Below are 18,403 nucleotides of genomic sequence, written 5' to 3' on the forward strand. Positions count from 1 at the left end.
CTGTTGCTAATTTTAATGCAAGATAATGCATATTTTTTATTAACGATATGATTATATTCAGTGGGGTTATATTGAGTGGATCTGATTTTTGCCCCCCCCCCCCCCATCCATCCCCTCTGTAAATTACGCCCTTGGTGGAATAAATTAAATCTAACCGTTGTGGAAGTCCAAAGAAAAAACACTGGAATAGGTGCAGATTCTGGAAGATCTAGAAAGCTTTCTGTGCAGGTTATGACTGCTCGCTAGTTGCCAGTATAGCACCCCTATATGGCAACTGTGTACTTGTATCATAACATTGTACATAAACAGTGCTTATGTAAGAAAGACCAAAATAATATTAAAGAATAATTAATCGTGTTTTTGAAAGAATAAAGTGACATGTGCATTCAAAACCCAGACTCCTGATAAATCCTAAAGTGGAGCAATAAAGAGCAGTAATAATGTCAAGTGCGGACAGAAACATTTATTTTAGAAACCGGGATAAGCCTCTGAGCGGGTCTTGACTAATACAGAATATAAATCTTAATAGCTTTCCATGATACATAGCAGCTCCGATTGGCCTGTCTGACTTTTCAACCATAAAATTAAATGTCACTGTTGCTCATTATGATACAAGAGACTGAACACTGGCGTCATTTTTCTAATAAATATACCACCCAACATACAGAGGTGCAGAATGAGACTTTCTAAATAATACCCTGCAGGTTTCAAATTAATAGTAAAACTTTTTGTAGTGCATCTACACAGACCGTATTAATAAAGTTTATTGACTAAAGCATAAACACAGCATCCATCCAGAGCAGGGCCTCTCAGTGTCTGCTACAGTGGCATTTAGAATACAGGATATTGTTTTCAATTGAGTATAAATGTCAGATGGCTCATAGGGGACGAGGTATTGCATATATTTGCATTTTCTGCAGACATTCTCTGAAATTATGCACAGTTTTATGGTAAATCCTCCTCACTTTGTATGCAGATCCAAGTGTTTGTAAACCGGCTCCTTCTTGAAGTCATATCTCAAACACTTGCTTTGGCGCCATTTACAGAGTTCACTCACAACCCAAGGAGCTGGTAAAACATGAATCTGACCTTGGCACGGGGGCCACAAGACTTGTCTTTTATTGGACGGGTGATTTATCATACGTAGAAGGACCACGGCTTAGGATATTGCAACCAGTAAGGTACTCAATTGTTTATTACATGCGTGGGTACATAGGCTACAGTTGGATGTAGAGTATATATAACCTAGATGGGATCCGCAGAGCATGCATCGACATCTTGGAGAACTACCCGTACCTCTAAAAAAAACAGCCCGCAGACATGAACTATCTCCTTTCCTGGCTTGTACTGGTTGTGGCCTCCCATCCACTGCTGGCACACCCCATTACAAAATCTGCTGAGATACCTTACCCAGAACTTGGTGAGTCAATGACCTGGATTCATGTACAATTATACGCTTGTCATTTGGCACTCCTTTTACCGTAGTCCAGAATAAATGACTGTTGTGTTTAGTATCAATGGAGGACAGAGGAGTCGGGCGTCTGGATGAAATCTCGCTCCTGGAGAGAGATCCGCAGGATGTTGCTGGACTCCAATACTCTGCTCTAATATCTGGGGAGATCAACAGAGATGGTGAGAATAATTTTGGACCTTACTTTGTGCATTGTGGCATAAGTTATGCAGGAACTGAAGGCGAAAATGTAGTTAATAGTGTTGTCTAAAATGTCTTCTTAAGATGATTATTGGGCGGCACGGTGGTCGAGTGGTTAGTGCGCAGACCTCACAGCTAGGAGACCAGGGTTCAATTCCACCCTCGGCCATCTCTGTGTGGAGTTTGCATGTTCTCCCCGTGCATGCGTGGGTTTCCTCCCACATTCCAAAAACATGCTAGGTTAATTGTCCATAGGTATGAATGTGAGTGTGAATGGTTGTTTGTCTATATGTGCCCTGTGATTGGCAGGCGACCAGTCCAGGGTGTACCCCGCCTCTCTGTCCAAAGACAGCTGGGATAGGCTCCAGCACCCCCCTGCGACCTTGTGCGGAAAAGCGGTAGAAAATGAATGAATGAATAAGCGGTCATTTGTGTAGCATTATAGAGTGTGCATACAGGACGCATCTTGAATTTTTTAAACAAAAAAATATTTTGGTGCTGCACTCAATAAACGCGATTATTTAAGACTGACTCAGCAAATTATAGGGGAGAAGTTATGATGCTAATTTTAACATAATTGACATCAATGAAGAAAATTATAAACTGTTGTGTAGGTATTAATAAGGGGGGCAAGGGTGATTTTACTGATATTTAAAGAAAATATTTTAAGAAATATGTTTTTCGGGTCAGTACAGTAAGTATATTTGTCTGTATGTTACTTGTAAACAGTATATGAATGATATGTATAATTATAATTACAGTCTTTTTCGCTTCATTGTTGATCTAACGTGGATTTCAATCACGTAATGTGCACCAGCATGACCACATATGACCAAAGTCTTGTTTTGTGTTTTATATTTGATTATTTTAGGTCTCAGAGCTACAGGCCTGCTTCCGAAAGGGCTGAAAAGCAAGGTGGGATTTCTAAAGAACTGAAATTGTAAAACGACAAACAACAGAAATAAACAATGGATTCCCTTTCCCCTTCGCTCTTGCAGGTATTACTGGAGAAACTGCAAAACCCTTTCAGTCACATGCTGGGTACCCACAAGCAGTTCAGAAAAAGAGGAGAAAATTCAGAGTGTTTCTGGAAGTACTGTATCTAAGACCATCGAGAGTAAGAACAATACTCTAATTGAGTTATGTTGCAAGAATTGTAAACATTACTTTATGTTGTTTGAACCTATTTTATGTTTGTACGTTTTAAAGGGGACCCATTGGACTCATTTTCCACTTTTCATTGAGTTGTGTACTCCTATAGAACGGCTACACATGATAAACCACACAGAAAGCTTTCTAGATCTTCCGGAACCTGCATCAATTCCAGCTGTATCTCTTTGTCTTTCCGAAACTGTCTGTTTATTCCACCCACGGCCCGCCTCCGGACACACCCACTCCTGAGGACTTCCGGACTACTACCGAACCCCACTTTCTAATTTTGTCTGTGTAGGCGTTGATAATATGAATAAAGCCTTTGGAGAGCTACTTGAAAAGTTGTTAGGAGTTACTGATGGGTCATGAGGTAATGACTTCCAGTGCATGAACTCAAAGGTCCGTGTTTATTGAGTGCAGCACCAAAATATTTTTTTTGTTTAAAAAATGTCAAAGACAGCTGGGATAGGCTCCAGCACCCCCCGCGACCCTCATGAGGAAAAAGCGGTAGAAAATGAATGAATAAATGAAGATGCTTCCTGTATGCACACTCTATAATGCTACACAAATGACCGCTTATTCATTCATTCATTTTCTAGCACTTATCCTCACGAGGGTCACAGAGGTGCTGGAGCCTATCCCAGCTATTTTCGGGCGAGAGGCGAGGTACACCCCGGACTGGTCGCCAGCCAATCACAGGGCACATATATAGACAAACAACCATTCACACTCACATTCATATCTATGGATAATTTGGAGTCGCTAATTAACCTAGCATGTTTTTGGAATGTGGGAGGAAACCGGAGTACCCGGAGTATGCATGGGGAGAACATGCAAACTCCACACAGAGGTGGCTGAGGGTGGAATTGAACTCCGGTCTCATAGCTATGAGGCCTGCGTGCTAACCACTTGTCCGCCGTACAGCCCGAATGACCGCTTACTTACACGAAATAAAGAGTTAGATTGTCACTTACAGCTTGCGGTTCTGACTCTTCAACATGACCAAGTTCAGCAATAGTTTGGCGGATAGTCCAGCTTCACTCATGTTCATAAAAATATAAAAACATTTTTCTCTCGCTGGTCAGGAATCTGAAACTCCAACTACTTCTGCCTGATGTTTGCCGCTTTAGACAAGTTCAAACTTGAACAAATATTTCCTGGAAGCCACTCATTAGCTCCACGGTAACACTCAATGCTACACGCCTACAGCTTGTACCAGGAACACCCATATAAGGAAGTCCGGCTCACGAGCATCCAGAGCCCTCCCAAACTTCTTTCAGGGCTCACTCCCGAATCCCGCAAACCTCATTATCTAAAACCTTGGCATAGTTTAATACAAGAGCAAAACATTCTAACAACATTTCTAGGTCAGAAAAGTTGGAAAAGCATAATAGGTCCCCTTTAAAGCCATTGACTGTCTTTAAAATACCAATACTTGTGTATTACAGAATTAAAAAAAAAACATTAAAGGTAATCATCGTCCAAATGTGTCACGTAAAAAGTGCAGCGATAATTCCACAGGGAAGCAGAAAACCGGTTAACACAACTTTTCAACATTTTTTCATTTTTTTATTATTATTTTACAGCAGAAAGAATATAAAGCATTCAGAAAACATCTTCCATATTTTAAGGGCAATTCAAAATGGTTTGCATGGCTTCAGCAGCTGAAATCACTCTTTTCTTCTTTTTTTTAATTTTTTTTTTTTTAAACATATCCATCGAGTCAGTGACGCTTGTACATGCACAATTACAAAAAATCAAACTTACAAACAAGAGAAGGGAAGGGCAAAAAAGAGAAAGTAAAAACACATTAGGAAAACCAAGGAGAGCTGGAACTTTTGAGAGCAGCGGAGAAAAGTCACATAACAGGGGGGGGGGGGAGACAGAGAAGGACCGCTATAGAGGAGAGGAAAGTAGTTCTAACACTAGTTCACATGCAAAGTGTCGAGGACCCATAGCTTTCTATCAAAGTTGGGCTTTTTTTTTTTTTCTTCATGTTTGGAATCGATGAAAACGTGCAGTTCGGTATAGGGTGCTCTCCATAAACTACTGAATGCTTGTCTTGCAATACTGGCATTTGCGTAAGAGTCAGTGGACTACATGTGCCTGATCGTTTAAAATGGAGGTCTCCACCAAACTTCTTTATTGCTCTGCAGTGACGAGTGAAAGATACAGCGAGATACAATTATGTGTTCTGTTGTCCTGATGAGTCTACAGCTCTCTGGCAAAGGGGGTGGCAGGAACAAGACGTGGGGGGTGTGTGTGTGTGTGGGGGGGCGGGGGGGTCTCAATTAAAATACTACTCAATTAAATTTCACGTTCATCTATTGGGCACCTCGAATGCAAATGTGAAATCATCTTCAATAAATCCAATCATCTGCTGATGCAAGCTGAAAAGTTTTCATATTCAAATTCAGCCTCCTCTGCTTTGCTCTGTTTACTCCTCTCCATTTTGTCACACCCTGAGTAAAACATAGAAAGGGGGTTTGGGGGGGAGGCTACAGCAGAACTATGCCTCTTTTTGTTCTGTATTCTTTCCCAATGATCTCAAAAGCTTGTTTATATTCGAAATTGGGAGAACGCAGATTCAATTTAAATCAGTGAAGCATGTAAATCAAGAAACAAAAAAAAAATGCTTGCTGAAAAACAATCCTGACAAACATTAGTAGCTACCTCGAATTGAGCCTGTGCCTTCTTCTTCTCTTTTGGTGGCACATCAAAACCAAAGCTCATCGCATTGCAGAACCTGTATGTCATATAACAAGTTAATCCGACTACCGATTCTAGGAAAGTAAGCATGCTTCAGGTGCACTTCTATCACCCAGTTTACTATTTTACCCATGCAAGCATAATAAATCCCCCCTGCTTTTAGCAATTTGCATTGGCTATGCATTCGACCCGCGGAATCCAGGGTGAATGTGTTGCAACAAACCCCAGTAGTGGCATTTTTCAAGTGTGATTTGAGCATTCTGTGGCAGCAGAGAACAAACAAGGAGACAAAATGAAAAAAAAACAAGCTGTTGACAAGCTGGAGCTGCATGGACATTGGTGAGAAGAGGGGATATTATATAATAGCTCGGACCATTGGAAGGTAATAAATAGTGTTGATTCATTTGTTTGGGGGAAAAACAGTTGTTTTTTTAGGTTTGATGAATAGGCACTTTCCACATAAACACTGTCCAAATAAAGTGTATGAATCAGATCTGAAAATGACCACATTCAATTAAGCCAAATTGTGGTTGAAGAAATATGACTGTGTCATTTCAATATGAAAAATACACTTATCGACTACAGTTTTTGCACACATTAGTGACAATTTTTAATGTTGAATTTTGGATAGAATAAATTTAGCACCTTTGGATGTTGCTGCTTGACAAAGAGATCCAGCCATGCACATTTGTCAGCTTGAAATATTGACTTTTTTTTTTTTTTACACAGAATTTACAGCATTAAGGTTGGTTTAGACGTGGCAGCCTTGATCAAGAATGAAATACAGAATTAGGAAAATTGTGGGATTTAGTGAGTTAATACTGACACCATCGTACGGCACATTTAAAAGATGTGAAGTCATTTCACGTCTTATCGATGTAGACGAGGAGCCCTGATCAAGGCTGCCATTTACAATCAGATCACACAAGATAGTTCATTACATTCCTTTTGCAAAAAGAACCAAAAAAAAAAAAAAGCTTAAATATTTATATTTTTTAATGTTATTCTTCTTGGTTCTTTGAACTGTTATGGTCTTCATAGGGCCGGTATGATTATCAGCTTTGCAAAACATGTTCCTAAGCGATGATGTAGCATTCACATTCCTTGGCACCGTTGGCAAAGGATTATGGGTCGCTAAAAAAAATAAATAAAATAAAATAAAAAAAAAAACAACCCATAACAAGGTGCTTGTTTTAAGGTAAATTCTTTTCCTAACTCTACATAAAGTATTTTGTAACTTCTCATATGGAAACAATCCAAATCAAATACTCTAAAATAGTGAACTTGTTTTCATTTTACAGAGCATAGCCACTACTGCTTTGTTGTTCTCCTGCCTTTTTCACTCTTCATACTTTTCATGCACATAACTCATTTTTATCCCAGTTATTTACATTATTTACAAACAATACAACTGTACTTCTTAGGCATTCAAAGAAAACTATACAAATATTTGTGTTTGTCTTGTACCTCTTTTTGACCCATTTTTTTAATGAATAAAATAATATATTTCTAAAATACAATCCCCATTGGGTAAATGTGTTTTTTTTTCTTCCCCTACTGTACTTTCAGCCTTCGTTATATACAGAAATGTTCGCTCAATTGTCAAAAATATGGATTTGTCAAACCCCTATTTTGGGACAAGCTTAGGGACCCCTCAAAGAATCTCTAAGACGTCAAGGCAATGTATGTGATCTTCCCCTCAAAAGCCCTTGCCGGCTCTGAAGTTCACTGAAAAACAACGTTAAGAACCTGCATGACCCGAACGTTTATCACACAAAATAAGCAAAAGTGAAAAACAAATACAATGAAGAGGGTAGTCTTACGTGGGAAGATGGATATGTGCTAAGAGAATCCAAGGATCGACTTAAAGACCAAAAACACACAAGCAGAGACTTTTCTTAACACGGAAGTCATGCATTTTTTTTTTGGGTGGGGGGGTCTGGAAATACAGATCAACATTACATGAGGGGACAAACACATTGGACAGTGTGAGTATAAAAGAAATTCAAGTAATAAAATAACACCAGTAAAACAGAACAATGAAATCCCTTATTTGCTTCTGCACATTCACTTGTAGCTCCAGCCTTGTGGGGCCGAGATACGGGGTGGGAGATGTTGACCTGATTATAAATGCATGTAAGTATCATCAATGTGGCAGAGTGGCTTGACTAATGTATTTAGATAAAAACAAATTCATCCCCTTTTGAATTAATTGCTCACTTAAAAAAAAAAAAATTGTGAAATACAATTAAGAGTCTTCCAGCATTGTCTCCCTATGGTCTGAGATATCCATGTCCGGACTTCCTGTTCTGGGCTCGCCCTACGTCCTCTTCCTTCACAGTCGGAAAATTGTGTCCAGAAAAAAGTGCAAAAAAATGCCATGAAGCAAAATGTTCTGCACCCCCTCCCCTCATCCCGTTGAAGTTTATAATCCCATAGTAGAAGTTGCCACTCTCCAACTGAAATCCAGTGGAAAGAATATATATATATATATATATATATTTGTGGAAAAAATGTGTGTTATAGTGACTCTGCACTGATACTATTTTCATCCCTTTCTCTTGTATAATGTCTTGGTTCCAAAAAAATAAAATACAAATAAAAAAAGGAGGTGTTGGAGGAGTGATGTCACATTGTGGGGGGGCTCTTCTGAATGGTCTCATGTTCCTTGGCCCTTTTCAATTCTTTCACCCTGTATAACAGAAAGAGACAGAGAGAGAGAGAGAGAGAGAGGGGCAGGGTTAAGTCAGTATGAAAGATCCTGAACTTGAACCTCAAGTTAGATATCACAATCTTAGCACTGGCGTCACCAGGATCAACAGCTGGTCTGTGAAAGGAAGCACCAGAACCTCATTTACACACAAAACCGGTGCTTGAAAGTTGCATATGCATCTTCCTACGTAAAGGTAGTGATTTCCATCCATTGTTTATGTGTTGTTATTTATTTATACGGCTTATCTTATCTTATCTAAGGGTCGTGGGCATGCTGGAGCCGATGGGCGAGAGGCGGGGTACACCCTGGACTGGTCGCCAGCCAATCACAGGGCACATATATCCAAACAACCATTCACACTCACATTCATACCTATGGACAATTTGGAGTCACCAATTAACCTAGCATGTTTTTGGAATGTGGGAAGAAAACCGGAGTACCCGGAGAGGGGGAATCGAACGCAGGTTTGCTAGGTGTGTGGCCTGCGCGCTAACCACTCAACCACCATGCATCCTTTAATTGGACAGTTTTTGTTTACATGTGTCAGTTATCAGGGTCGTGGGCATGCTGGAGCTGATGGGCGAGAGGCGGGGTACACCCTGGACTGATGGCCAGCCAATCACAGTGCACATATATCCAAACAACCATTCACACTCACATTCATACCTATGGACAATTTGGAGTCACCAATTAACCTAGCATGTTTTTGGAATTTGGGAAGAAAACTGGAGTACCCGCAGAGGGGGAATCGAACCTTGGTTTCTTAGCTGTGTGGCCTGCACGCTAACCACTCCAGCACCATGCATCCTTTCTTTCGACAGTTTTTGTTTACGTGTCAGGCATCAGGGCCGTGTGCATAAACCTCTTTTTAATTTCCTTCTTTTGTTATGCTTTGAAATCACATACATTAGTTCAACATAAAATAACTATAATATACAGGTAGCTCATATGTTAACATTACATTCACGTGGAGTCATTCAGGCCCATTACTTTGTAGCTGGTGTATGTTAGAAGCAACACAGATGGTTTTTAAGGTGGTGGCGGATACCATCAAACTTATCTTGTCAATATTATTTGCATGTAGTAGGAACTGTGTGCTATATTTTGTAAACAAAATATTTTTTTTCCAATATCCAAGATTAAATCATCAATCTAAACATTAACGTAATATTGTAATGGATGTAATATTCTCACTGCAGATATTTTAATTTTAAAATGAATTATTTGTTATTGTATTTTTTTGGGTTTTGTTATTTCAATCCAGTTTTCATGTAGAAAGCGAGTGCTTTTTGACACAAACACAAATGGACACAATGGCGGTCAATAACGGGATCGCATCCACATGTAAAAAGAAATGTTTCCTTTTCTCTCCCATATGGTCACACTGGCATTGAACTGGTGTGGGTCCACAAAAAAAAAAAAATCAGCAGCAAACAGCCTGACAAATGCAAATATCTACTGAGTACCATCAAATATTGTCTGATATTAGCAGATTTTTCACGTTCTTCTTCATTGTAATATGAACATGTGGTTAAATGTCACGGATACATGTGCATTTGCTCTTGCTGAGCTGGTGTACTCCCGAGAGGTAGGAATTCATTACTGTTCTCCCAGTGGGTGGAAGAGTCTATTGTTCGTTTTTTTTCCCTGTGACCTATATGCTTTCAAAGCGGTCTGACCTATTAGACATAACAGCACAGATATGAATTATTATTAATGCAGACATCATTAACAGATAGCTGAGGATGTCAATTCGTCACCCTGCAGTATACATGCACTTTGTCCTGGTCTGCTTTGGATTCATATGAGTTTGGTCCCTCTCAGTATGTCAAGTGGCAAGAAAGAGGACAAACAGCCAGCCAACAAAAACAGAGAGACAACTTGAGAAAACAGCAGGCCCACAGCATGCCTTTTAGCCCTGAGGTTGTCACCAGTGGACATGCAGCACATCAATCCACCATCAAAAGAAGCACCCGGCACGCTCTCTCAAACTGTCTTTCTGTGCAAACAAAGTGAAATAAAAGTTCCAAGGAGAGAAAGACAGATAAAAAAAGCAAAATGCCCGTTGCACCCAATCATCCGTTATGTCATTCATAAGCATAATGGTTAGTCTGACAAAGGTCCGTCTCTGACTCTGAGCTTGTCAGCACACCTGTGGCTCCAGCTGGCAGCCCTCATGCAAGCAGGCATCAAGCACAAATGATGGAGGAGGAAGTTGAGTTGGAGAGAGAGGAGAGGAAGAGCAAAGGAGAAAATGAGTGTGAGGGAGGGAGAAAATGCAAAAGCTGATAACTTAGGTGGAAATAATTATTATTAAAGAGCAGAGACAGAGAAGAATAGAGAGGCACGAACTGAGTTGCTGAGGCAGCACTCACCCGCTTGAACAGTCTATGGTCCATCAAGGGGCTTGGCATAAACAGCAAAACAATACCAGACAGCTATTAGCACACAGTAGGGACTCTGCAGAAGGGTGCGGGGACAGGTGGGGGGCCAATTACAGTGAGGGGGGAGGGAGACTGGAGCTTGGGCACATGGAGACTTTTCTAACCACCTAACACGCCCAACCAAAATAAAACATGACAGCAGCATTTAGAAAAAGAACTGAGATGTGGGACGTCATGAAACTTGGGTGTTTTATTTTAAAATGCACTTTACTGATTAGCTTTACATGACGTGTCGTGTGTGTCCGTGTAAGGGGGTCTACCTGTGGCGGCAGCGGCGCAGGAACCTCATGATCTTCCTGGCAGCTTGATCCTGCCTCTTGGTGAGCAGACAACCTCTACAAACCAAATAAGACGGGAATGTTTTATATCATTTGAAGGATTACATTCTAACAAGGGCTGTCAAATGATTCAAATGTTCAAACAATAGACAAACAACCATTCACACTCACATTCATACCTATGGACAATTTGGAGTTGCCAATTAACCTAGCATGTTTTTGGAATGTGGGTGGAAACCAGATTACCCGAAGAAAACCCATGCATGCAAACTCCAAACAGAGATGGAATCGAACCCTGGTCTACTAGTTGTGTGGCCTGGGTGCTAACCACTCGTTCACCGTGCAGCCTAGTCAAGAAATGTCATGTCTGAAAATCTATTTGCCCAACACTAGTCCCTTTACCTTTGCGGTTCCATCCTCAACCACAAATAAACAATATGCTAACCACATATACGTAAATACAAGGCTAATTACAGATAAATACTATGCTAACCACAGATAAACACTATGCTAACCACATACAAATACTATGCTAACCACAGATAAACACTATGCTAACCACATACAAATACTATGCTAACCACAGATAAACACCATGCTAACCACATATAAATACTATTCTAACCACATACAAATACTATGCTAACCACAGATAAACACCATGCTAACCACAGATAAACATCATGCTAACCACAGATAAATACTTAAATACTATGCTAACCACAGATAAACACTCTGCTAACCACAGATAAATACTATGCTAACCACAGATAAACACTCTGCTAACCACAGATAAATACTATGCTAACCACAGATAAACACCATGCTAACCACATATAAATACTATGCTAACCGCAGATAAACACCATGCTAACCACAGATAAACACCATGCTAACCACATATAAATACTATTCTAACCACATACAAATACTATGCTAACCACAGATAAACACCATGCTAACCACAGATAAACATCATGCTAACCACAGATAAATACTTAAATACTATGCTAACCACAGATAAACACTCTGCTAACCACAGATAAATACTATGCTAACCACAGATAAACACTCTGCTAACCACAGATAAATACTATGCTAACCACAGATAAACACCATGCTAACCACATATAAATACTATGCTAACCGCAGATAAACACCATGCTAACCACAGATAAACACCATGCTAACCACAGATAAACACCATGCTAACCACAGATAAACACTCTGCTAACCACAGATAAATACTATGCTAACCACAGATAAACACCATGCTAACCACATATAAATACTATGCTAACCGCAGATAAACACCATGCTAACCACATATAAATACTATGCTAACCGCAGATAAACACCATGCTAACCACAGATAAGTACGATGCTAAGCTATGTGACAACTGCATTTTATGCAATTTACAGCAATTTGACACTTAATCTGTTATTGCGAGCAATGAGCAATTGAGTTCAAAGTTGAGGTGTGGCTTGCCATGATGCGTGTGCGTTAATTTAGCTAAAATTAAATAATTTAGTTACTGGGGTTCACACATTCATTTTGACTGGCCTAGTTCTAACATAACATAGTAAGCATGTAAGCAAAGAGTATTAAAACTGTATGGTTATACACACAATAAATAAACAGGTATATGCATAGACTCATCTTCATTCAAAATGAATAGGAAACACATTTTCCTGAAAGTCTGACGACATTGTGGCAACATTTTCATGTAGTGTATTAAATAAACTTTGAGTCCCTCAGTCATTGCAGACTGTACCAGTCATTGGAGACTACATCCCTTTGCAAACAACAATCTCTTCATTGTTTGGCTTAATATGTTGCCTTGATAATGGGGCTACCTCAATTTGTGCTGCACCAGGGCAGCGGCCGCCCCACGGTGGTGAGGTTTGAGTCTGTAGCTGCGGTAGTATTGCTGAATGAGCATGGCCGCCCTCTTGCTCTGCTGGAATTTCTTCTGCTCGTGGTAGCTGCGGAATTTACTCTGGATAAGGATGGCGGCCTGCGTCATCTTCTTATAAAGTGCATACTGCGAGCAAGAACAAATGACAAGGTCTGTTATTTGACTTGTACTTCTACAAGATTCAGATATTTTTTTGGGGGGGATGAATTTAACTGCTGGTTATGAAGATGTTTTACCTTCAAGGCTATCCATGTAAGCTTGCATATAAGGAAGAGATGTATTGTTAATGATGATAATATGGTGATTTAATATTAAATACTGCACATAAGGAGCATTATTCCAAGTAATCGTTCCTACCTGTTTGTATTTCTTGTAACAACGCTGAATAACAGCAGCAGCTACTTCCTGTTGCTCTCGGAGTGGCCGCCCCTGTTGGAGGGTAAGCAGAATGGCAGAGGTCAAACCAAAACCTACTATTTGCCACCTGGGCGGCTCTGTGCAGTCTCGTCAGTATCTTCGTATTGTACGCCACCCTGGCATGTGTCCAGCCTTGGTGGGAAGCTGGGAGATGGAGTTTCCAAAGGCCCCCCTCAGTATTAGCTTGTAGGCACAACAGATGACAAAAAACAGCAAACAGTTTATCGTATGGAAAAAAAAAAAAAAGTAGAGAAGAGGACCGAAACAGAGAGAAGGTGTTTGGGAGAGCTAGTTAATAACAAGCAGCAGCATGCTCCATACATCAAACTGAAAGCGGCTTAATCCTTTTCTAACAGCAGAAGCAATATGGAAGGAAAATGCAATTGTTCCAATAGGCAAGGTCATGCTCTGCTCAAACCATCTTCCCATGCTGAGACCACACAGATATTTTTTTTTTATATTTTAGTTCACGTTTTCATGTGTACATTAGTAAAATTAAAAAACAAACAATGAAACAAATGAACAAGAAGTGTGCAAAAGATTCCACAAAAATGCCCTTCACTAGAGAAATGATAGCTTCCTTTTAAGAAGCTCTTGACCAAATAAAAGTGCACGAGAACACACTTTTCACTGCACGCTGCAGAACCCACATCACATGGTATCCTATAGTGGCGGGCCTGTACCTTGTACTTGTGGAAGGCTGTCTGAACTAGGCGGGCAGCTTCGTAAAGTTCTCTCTGTTCTGGGTCGGACAGAGTCAGTTGGGCCAGGTCTCGCTCAACTTTGCTGTTGGAGGCATTGAGGAACTCACTCCAGTCTGCAGGCGATGGAAGCGTGGACCTCTCCAGGGGCCCCTCTCCCAGTGGGGACCCCTCAGGACTCAGACTGGGGTTGGACAAGGGGGTCAAGGGTTTATTATACAGATAATTGAAGGAAGAGGGGCACCATTGATTTTACAAATGTAATGTGATTCCATGAACCAATCCCGATTTCCAATCATGGAATCAAGTAAATAATAATGACATAATTAATAATAATAGCTCTGGCCATGTGTTACTGTAATTTGTACAGGCACTTCATGCAGATTTATTCTATCTGATGAAGAATTTCGTGAGTTTTAAAGCTCCTGTTGATGATGTACCACAATAAAATGCACAAGTGCTTCCTCTACCCACTCCATACCGTAAGTGTAAGATGCTCGGTAGCTGCTCTGCATCTCCCAGGTAGTTGGCCAGCCAGTTCATAGTGCTGTTAACCCCAGATGTATCTACCGGTAAAGGGTCTGCTGCTGTAAAGTTCTCCCGCTTGATTCTTTCCGGCGTCGCGTCAATGATGTGCTCTGCCAGAGTCATCATATTTGCCTGAGACAAAGAAACCAACCCATAAGGATGACTAAGGATGGATGAGGAAAGACCAACTATTCCACAAAAAGTCAGTTTTAGTTCTGTGATGGCAAGTGAACACTGTAAAGATCTTAAGGTTACTTAGCCCTTACGTTTTGATATAAGGGGAATTAGGACACTTGATTTTCGTGAATGCACAAAACGCAGGGGTAAGGTTTAGGATAAGTGGTTTATTTCATCATCTTGTTCTTATTACCTGTAGGTCATCCATCTGCGCAAGACAGTCCTGATTCTCCAGATCTTCCCGATAAGCGAGCATTTCTGCATCAGCCATGTCTCTGTCCGCCATCGCCAGCATGCCAAGCTGTTCCCGTTGGCGCAACCGGGTAACAAGCTTTTCCTTCCCCAAGGCGCTGCTTCCGCTGACCCCCAGCCCTTTCCTCCCCATGCTGCTGCTGGAGAAACTCTCTCTGGGGCTCCATCTGGCTGTCCCTGTGCTACCTCCAATAGACAGGCCATTTTCTGAGCCCTCGAAGGACTGGGTTTTGGGGCTCGAGGACAGCTTGTGGAGCTGTTGCTGCTCTAGGCTAAGAGGAACGGACATGGCCTTGTCAGGCCGTGTCTGAAACAGCTCTGGGTTGGGTTTATGCTTTTTAGCTAGTGGGAGATCTCTTTGGCCCTCGCTGCTGTAATAGCTTGAAGGCTCTGACCTAGGCCTCCTCAAGTCTGCAAAGCACACAACATGTTACTGTTAGCTGGGGGAAAATACTGACAGATTAGATTTTTTTCCGACAGCTTTTGATGTGAAGTCCAGTACAAAGGGAGCTACTTGCCTGGATTGAGGCTGGTGTTGCCGGATGTGGTTGTTGAGGTAGCAGGACCTACTCTCTTGCCACCGGGTGCAACTACACCCTCATTAGCCCAACTGAGCATCCAGCTGTCTGTTGTAGGGGTGTCTGGGGAGAAAGACATGCGAGTCGTGGGTGGCAGAGGAGCCGGTGGCTGATGCTCCTCCCTCTGCAGTTGCTCCAGACATTCAGCGAGTTTGGTATGGCCCCGGGAACGGGCGATTGAAAGTGGTAGGCGGCCCAGAGAATCTGGAATTGCCAGGGCCCGTCGATCCCATTTATACAGAACCACAGCTGCCTCCAGGTGACCTAGCGCGCATGCCCACATCTGGAAAATCATACAGTCGTGAAAGAGGAGAAACAGATTGAGTGGATTTTTTGAAATCACATTGGTTAAAATGCGTATCAACATTTCGCACAAAATACTATGTTTTTATCATTAATCAAACCAAAGACACTCAGCTCTCTTACCAGAGGCGTGCAGGAGAAATGATCCACATTAAGAGGGTCCACTTCTAACTCCAAATCAATACTATCAGCATGCTTAGTCCTGGATTGAAGACAAGAAAACAATTAGGTGGCATGCAACTCACATTAAAAACCGCAACGTTAAAGTATAGTATTTTTTTTTCTCACCGCCACTTGATGAGTGTTTGGATGAGGGTGGCGTAACCCTGGCCTGCAGCCAGGTGAAGGAGCGTCATGCCTCGGAAAGTCTTTGAGTGGATTAAATGTTTGGACTTGGCCCAGCAAGCTCGGCTCATCATCTTCTCGCAAACCACCACGACGCGGCTCTCAAAGGAGCTGCTGGGCTGCGTGTGGCCAGATGCACACTGCCAAATACAATGGATAACATTTTTATTGCTGCTTTTATACTCACTGTTAACAACATAGCCATCCATTTTTTCTCTGATTTGCACTTTTTTTTTGGTTTTCTGGTATTGTTAACACAAGTGCTGTGAATCTGAGAATATCATGACACATTAAGTATAATTCAGCAAAACAATCTTCGGAAAGACGAAAATCTGGAAGAAAATAATGCTTAAATTACAGTATTAAGCATTTTATGAGTAGCATGGCATATCATGACTTTTCAATATTTACAGATTCGTCCTTCAAATCTGTCAGATTGAGTACTAGCCCAGCTTCTGCGGGCGAGAGGCGCGGTACACCCTGGACTGGTCGCCAGCCAATCACAGTGCACATATAGACAAACAACCATTCACACTCACATTCATACCTATGGACAATTTGGAGTCGCCAATTAACCTAGCATGTTTTTGGAATGTGGGAGGAAACCGGAGTACCCGGAGAAAACCCATGCATGCACAGGGAGAACATTCAAACTCCACACAGAGATACCAGGTGGGGGAATCGCACACGGGTCTCCTAACTGTGTGGCCTGCATGCTTAACCACTCCAACACCGTGCTGAAGATGCCATTCAAAATGTTAGTAAAAGGTAAAGGTAGTCTTAATGTGAGATACGTATATGAGTTGCCATCGCAGCTGTTTACCTGGGCCTGGGTGTTGTTGTCTCCACCTCCACCGCCTCCTCCTGTTCCCGCTCCTCCTGTACCTCCTCCAGCTCCACCACTCCCTGCAGTGATCTGTTGCTGGTGGCTGGCCATCTCTGCCATCCTCCTCTCCATCTGCTCCAAGCGCTCCAGGATGGACATTCTGAACTGGTTATCTGGCCAGGTTGTGGGACACAGAGGAGAAACAAAAGTTTGATCCGGTGTTCAAAAAAAATGTCTGCCGGCACATACGATGTATCCTAGAAAGATAATGATCATACAGTAGGCACCGAGTTGCACCGAATGTGTTGGTTTGAGAAAGCAGTGGATCTGCGGCAGCTTCTTGAAGCAAAATCATCAACCATTTCTGACACACCAGCAGTAAATGACAAAGTCTCTCTCCCAGCTATTACAGATCCTGTATAATCATCATTAATCTGACCGAGAAGTGAGTGGGAACAAAAGCATTAATCAATTTCATCATAATAACAGGCTTTGCCAAAACGTACCCCTGACATTCATCAATCACCTGCTAAGGAGCTCCCATCACAAACCTACTGCTGTTTCCAGCTCCACTCCAACACATCCCAAGAAGATTAACAGGCTGAGCAATGACGCTAAATCGGTCCACACTTTCACACACGGCTTCAGACATGCGCTGCGTGCAGCTGAAGGTCCTACCCAGCTCATTAAATGCAATCTATTAAGGCCAAGGCGTCCCAATTCACTCCCCTTCCATAAGCACGCATGGTCGAAGGAATAAGAGGCGACATTACCAATCAATCACAAGAGTCCTTGAAGAATCTGCCGTTCCATACGTCAAGATGGAGGCACATTAGCCTTGAGAGTGCTTATATGCTGCTTTGGAGGCGTTTAATATGTTGTACCTACTATTGGTAAAAACAGTTTGGTGTCGATACGTAGGTCTTCAACAATATGTACAGCTAGTTCCCCCTCTGAAAATCTAGAACACTCTGCATAATTCAAAATGTAAGTGACTTCTGGGAAACTGTAAATCTATATTTCTTGTCACTAAAATAAAAAGTGAAGAGTGCAACTGACTGTAAAATGGGTAGGGAGCTCGAGGTTGCATTAGGAATCCCTCTGAGACCATCCATTTACTTCTGCTTATCCCGGTAAGACAAGACACTGTGAAGACGCAGTCAAATGCCTTTTTTCAGGATAACAAAGCACACTTGGACAAATCCTAAGTACCCTAGCAAGAGAGTGTAGACCTGGTCCGGTGTTCCACGACGAGGATGAACACCACAATCAAACCTCCTGTAGCCGAGGTTTCTCCCCAGCACTCTGGAATATACTTTCTTTCTCCCCAGCACTCTGGAATATACTTTCCGAGTAGACTGAGGAGTGTGACCCACCTGTAGTTGGAGCCCTCCGAGACATTAAGCAATA

At 41.7% G+C, this 18,403-nt stretch overlaps 2 protein-coding genes across 14 annotated transcripts in view; one reads left to right on the plus strand and one right to left on the minus strand.

Moving 5' to 3' along the window:
* Window positions 1-1,294: 1,294 nt before the first annotated feature.
* Window positions 1,295-2,757, plus strand: LOC131104568 (urotensin-2-like). The gene is made up of 4 exons (XM_058051882.2): window positions 1,295-1,420; window positions 1,513-1,632; window positions 2,523-2,566; window positions 2,650-2,757. Exons 1-4 carry the CDS (start codon window positions 1,321-1,323, stop codon window positions 2,755-2,757), a joined length of 372 nt encoding a protein of 123 aa, XP_057907865.2. The 5' UTR covers window positions 1,295-1,320.
* Window positions 2,758-5,935: 3,178 nt separating this feature from the next.
* Window positions 5,936-18,403, minus strand: part of camta1a (calmodulin binding transcription activator 1a) — a 315,309-nt gene continuing 302,841 nt past the window's right edge. For 7 of the 13 annotated variants that reach the window (XM_058052094.2, XM_058052095.2, XM_058052090.2 and 4 more), the window contains 13 exons: window positions 16,991-17,166; window positions 16,111-16,307; window positions 15,946-16,024; window positions 15,460-15,802; window positions 14,883-15,352; window positions 14,466-14,644; window positions 13,967-14,168; window positions 13,224-13,295; window positions 13,103-13,123; window positions 12,805-12,992; window positions 10,930-11,004; window positions 10,601-10,631; window positions 5,936-8,204 (listed from right to left, as the gene is read on the minus strand). In XM_058052094.2, the coding sequence (XP_057908077.2) occupies window positions 8,172-8,204; window positions 10,601-10,631; window positions 10,930-11,004; window positions 12,805-12,992; window positions 13,103-13,123; window positions 13,224-13,295; window positions 13,967-14,168; window positions 14,466-14,644; window positions 14,883-15,352; window positions 15,460-15,802; window positions 15,946-16,024; window positions 16,111-16,307; window positions 16,991-17,166 (2,066 nt within the window). In that variant the 3' untranslated portion in view covers window positions 5,936-8,171. Of the gene's footprint in view, window positions 8,205-10,600; window positions 10,632-10,929; window positions 11,005-12,804; window positions 12,993-13,102; window positions 13,124-13,223; window positions 13,296-13,330; window positions 13,467-13,966; window positions 14,169-14,465; window positions 14,645-14,882; window positions 15,353-15,459; window positions 15,803-15,945; window positions 16,025-16,110; window positions 16,308-16,990; window positions 17,167-18,403 lie in introns of those variants that run through there. The other 6 variants (XM_058052105.2, XM_058052092.2, XM_058052091.2 and 3 more) reach the window with 5 other exon arrangements.

This window comes from Doryrhamphus excisus, linkage group LG15, assembly GCF_037039965.1.
Source record: "Doryrhamphus excisus strain RoL-2023G ecotype Guam linkage group LG15, RoL_Dexc_Guam_v1.1, whole genome shotgun sequence".
Lineage (NCBI taxonomy): Eukaryota > Metazoa > Chordata > Actinopteri > Syngnathiformes > Syngnathidae > Doryrhamphus > Doryrhamphus excisus.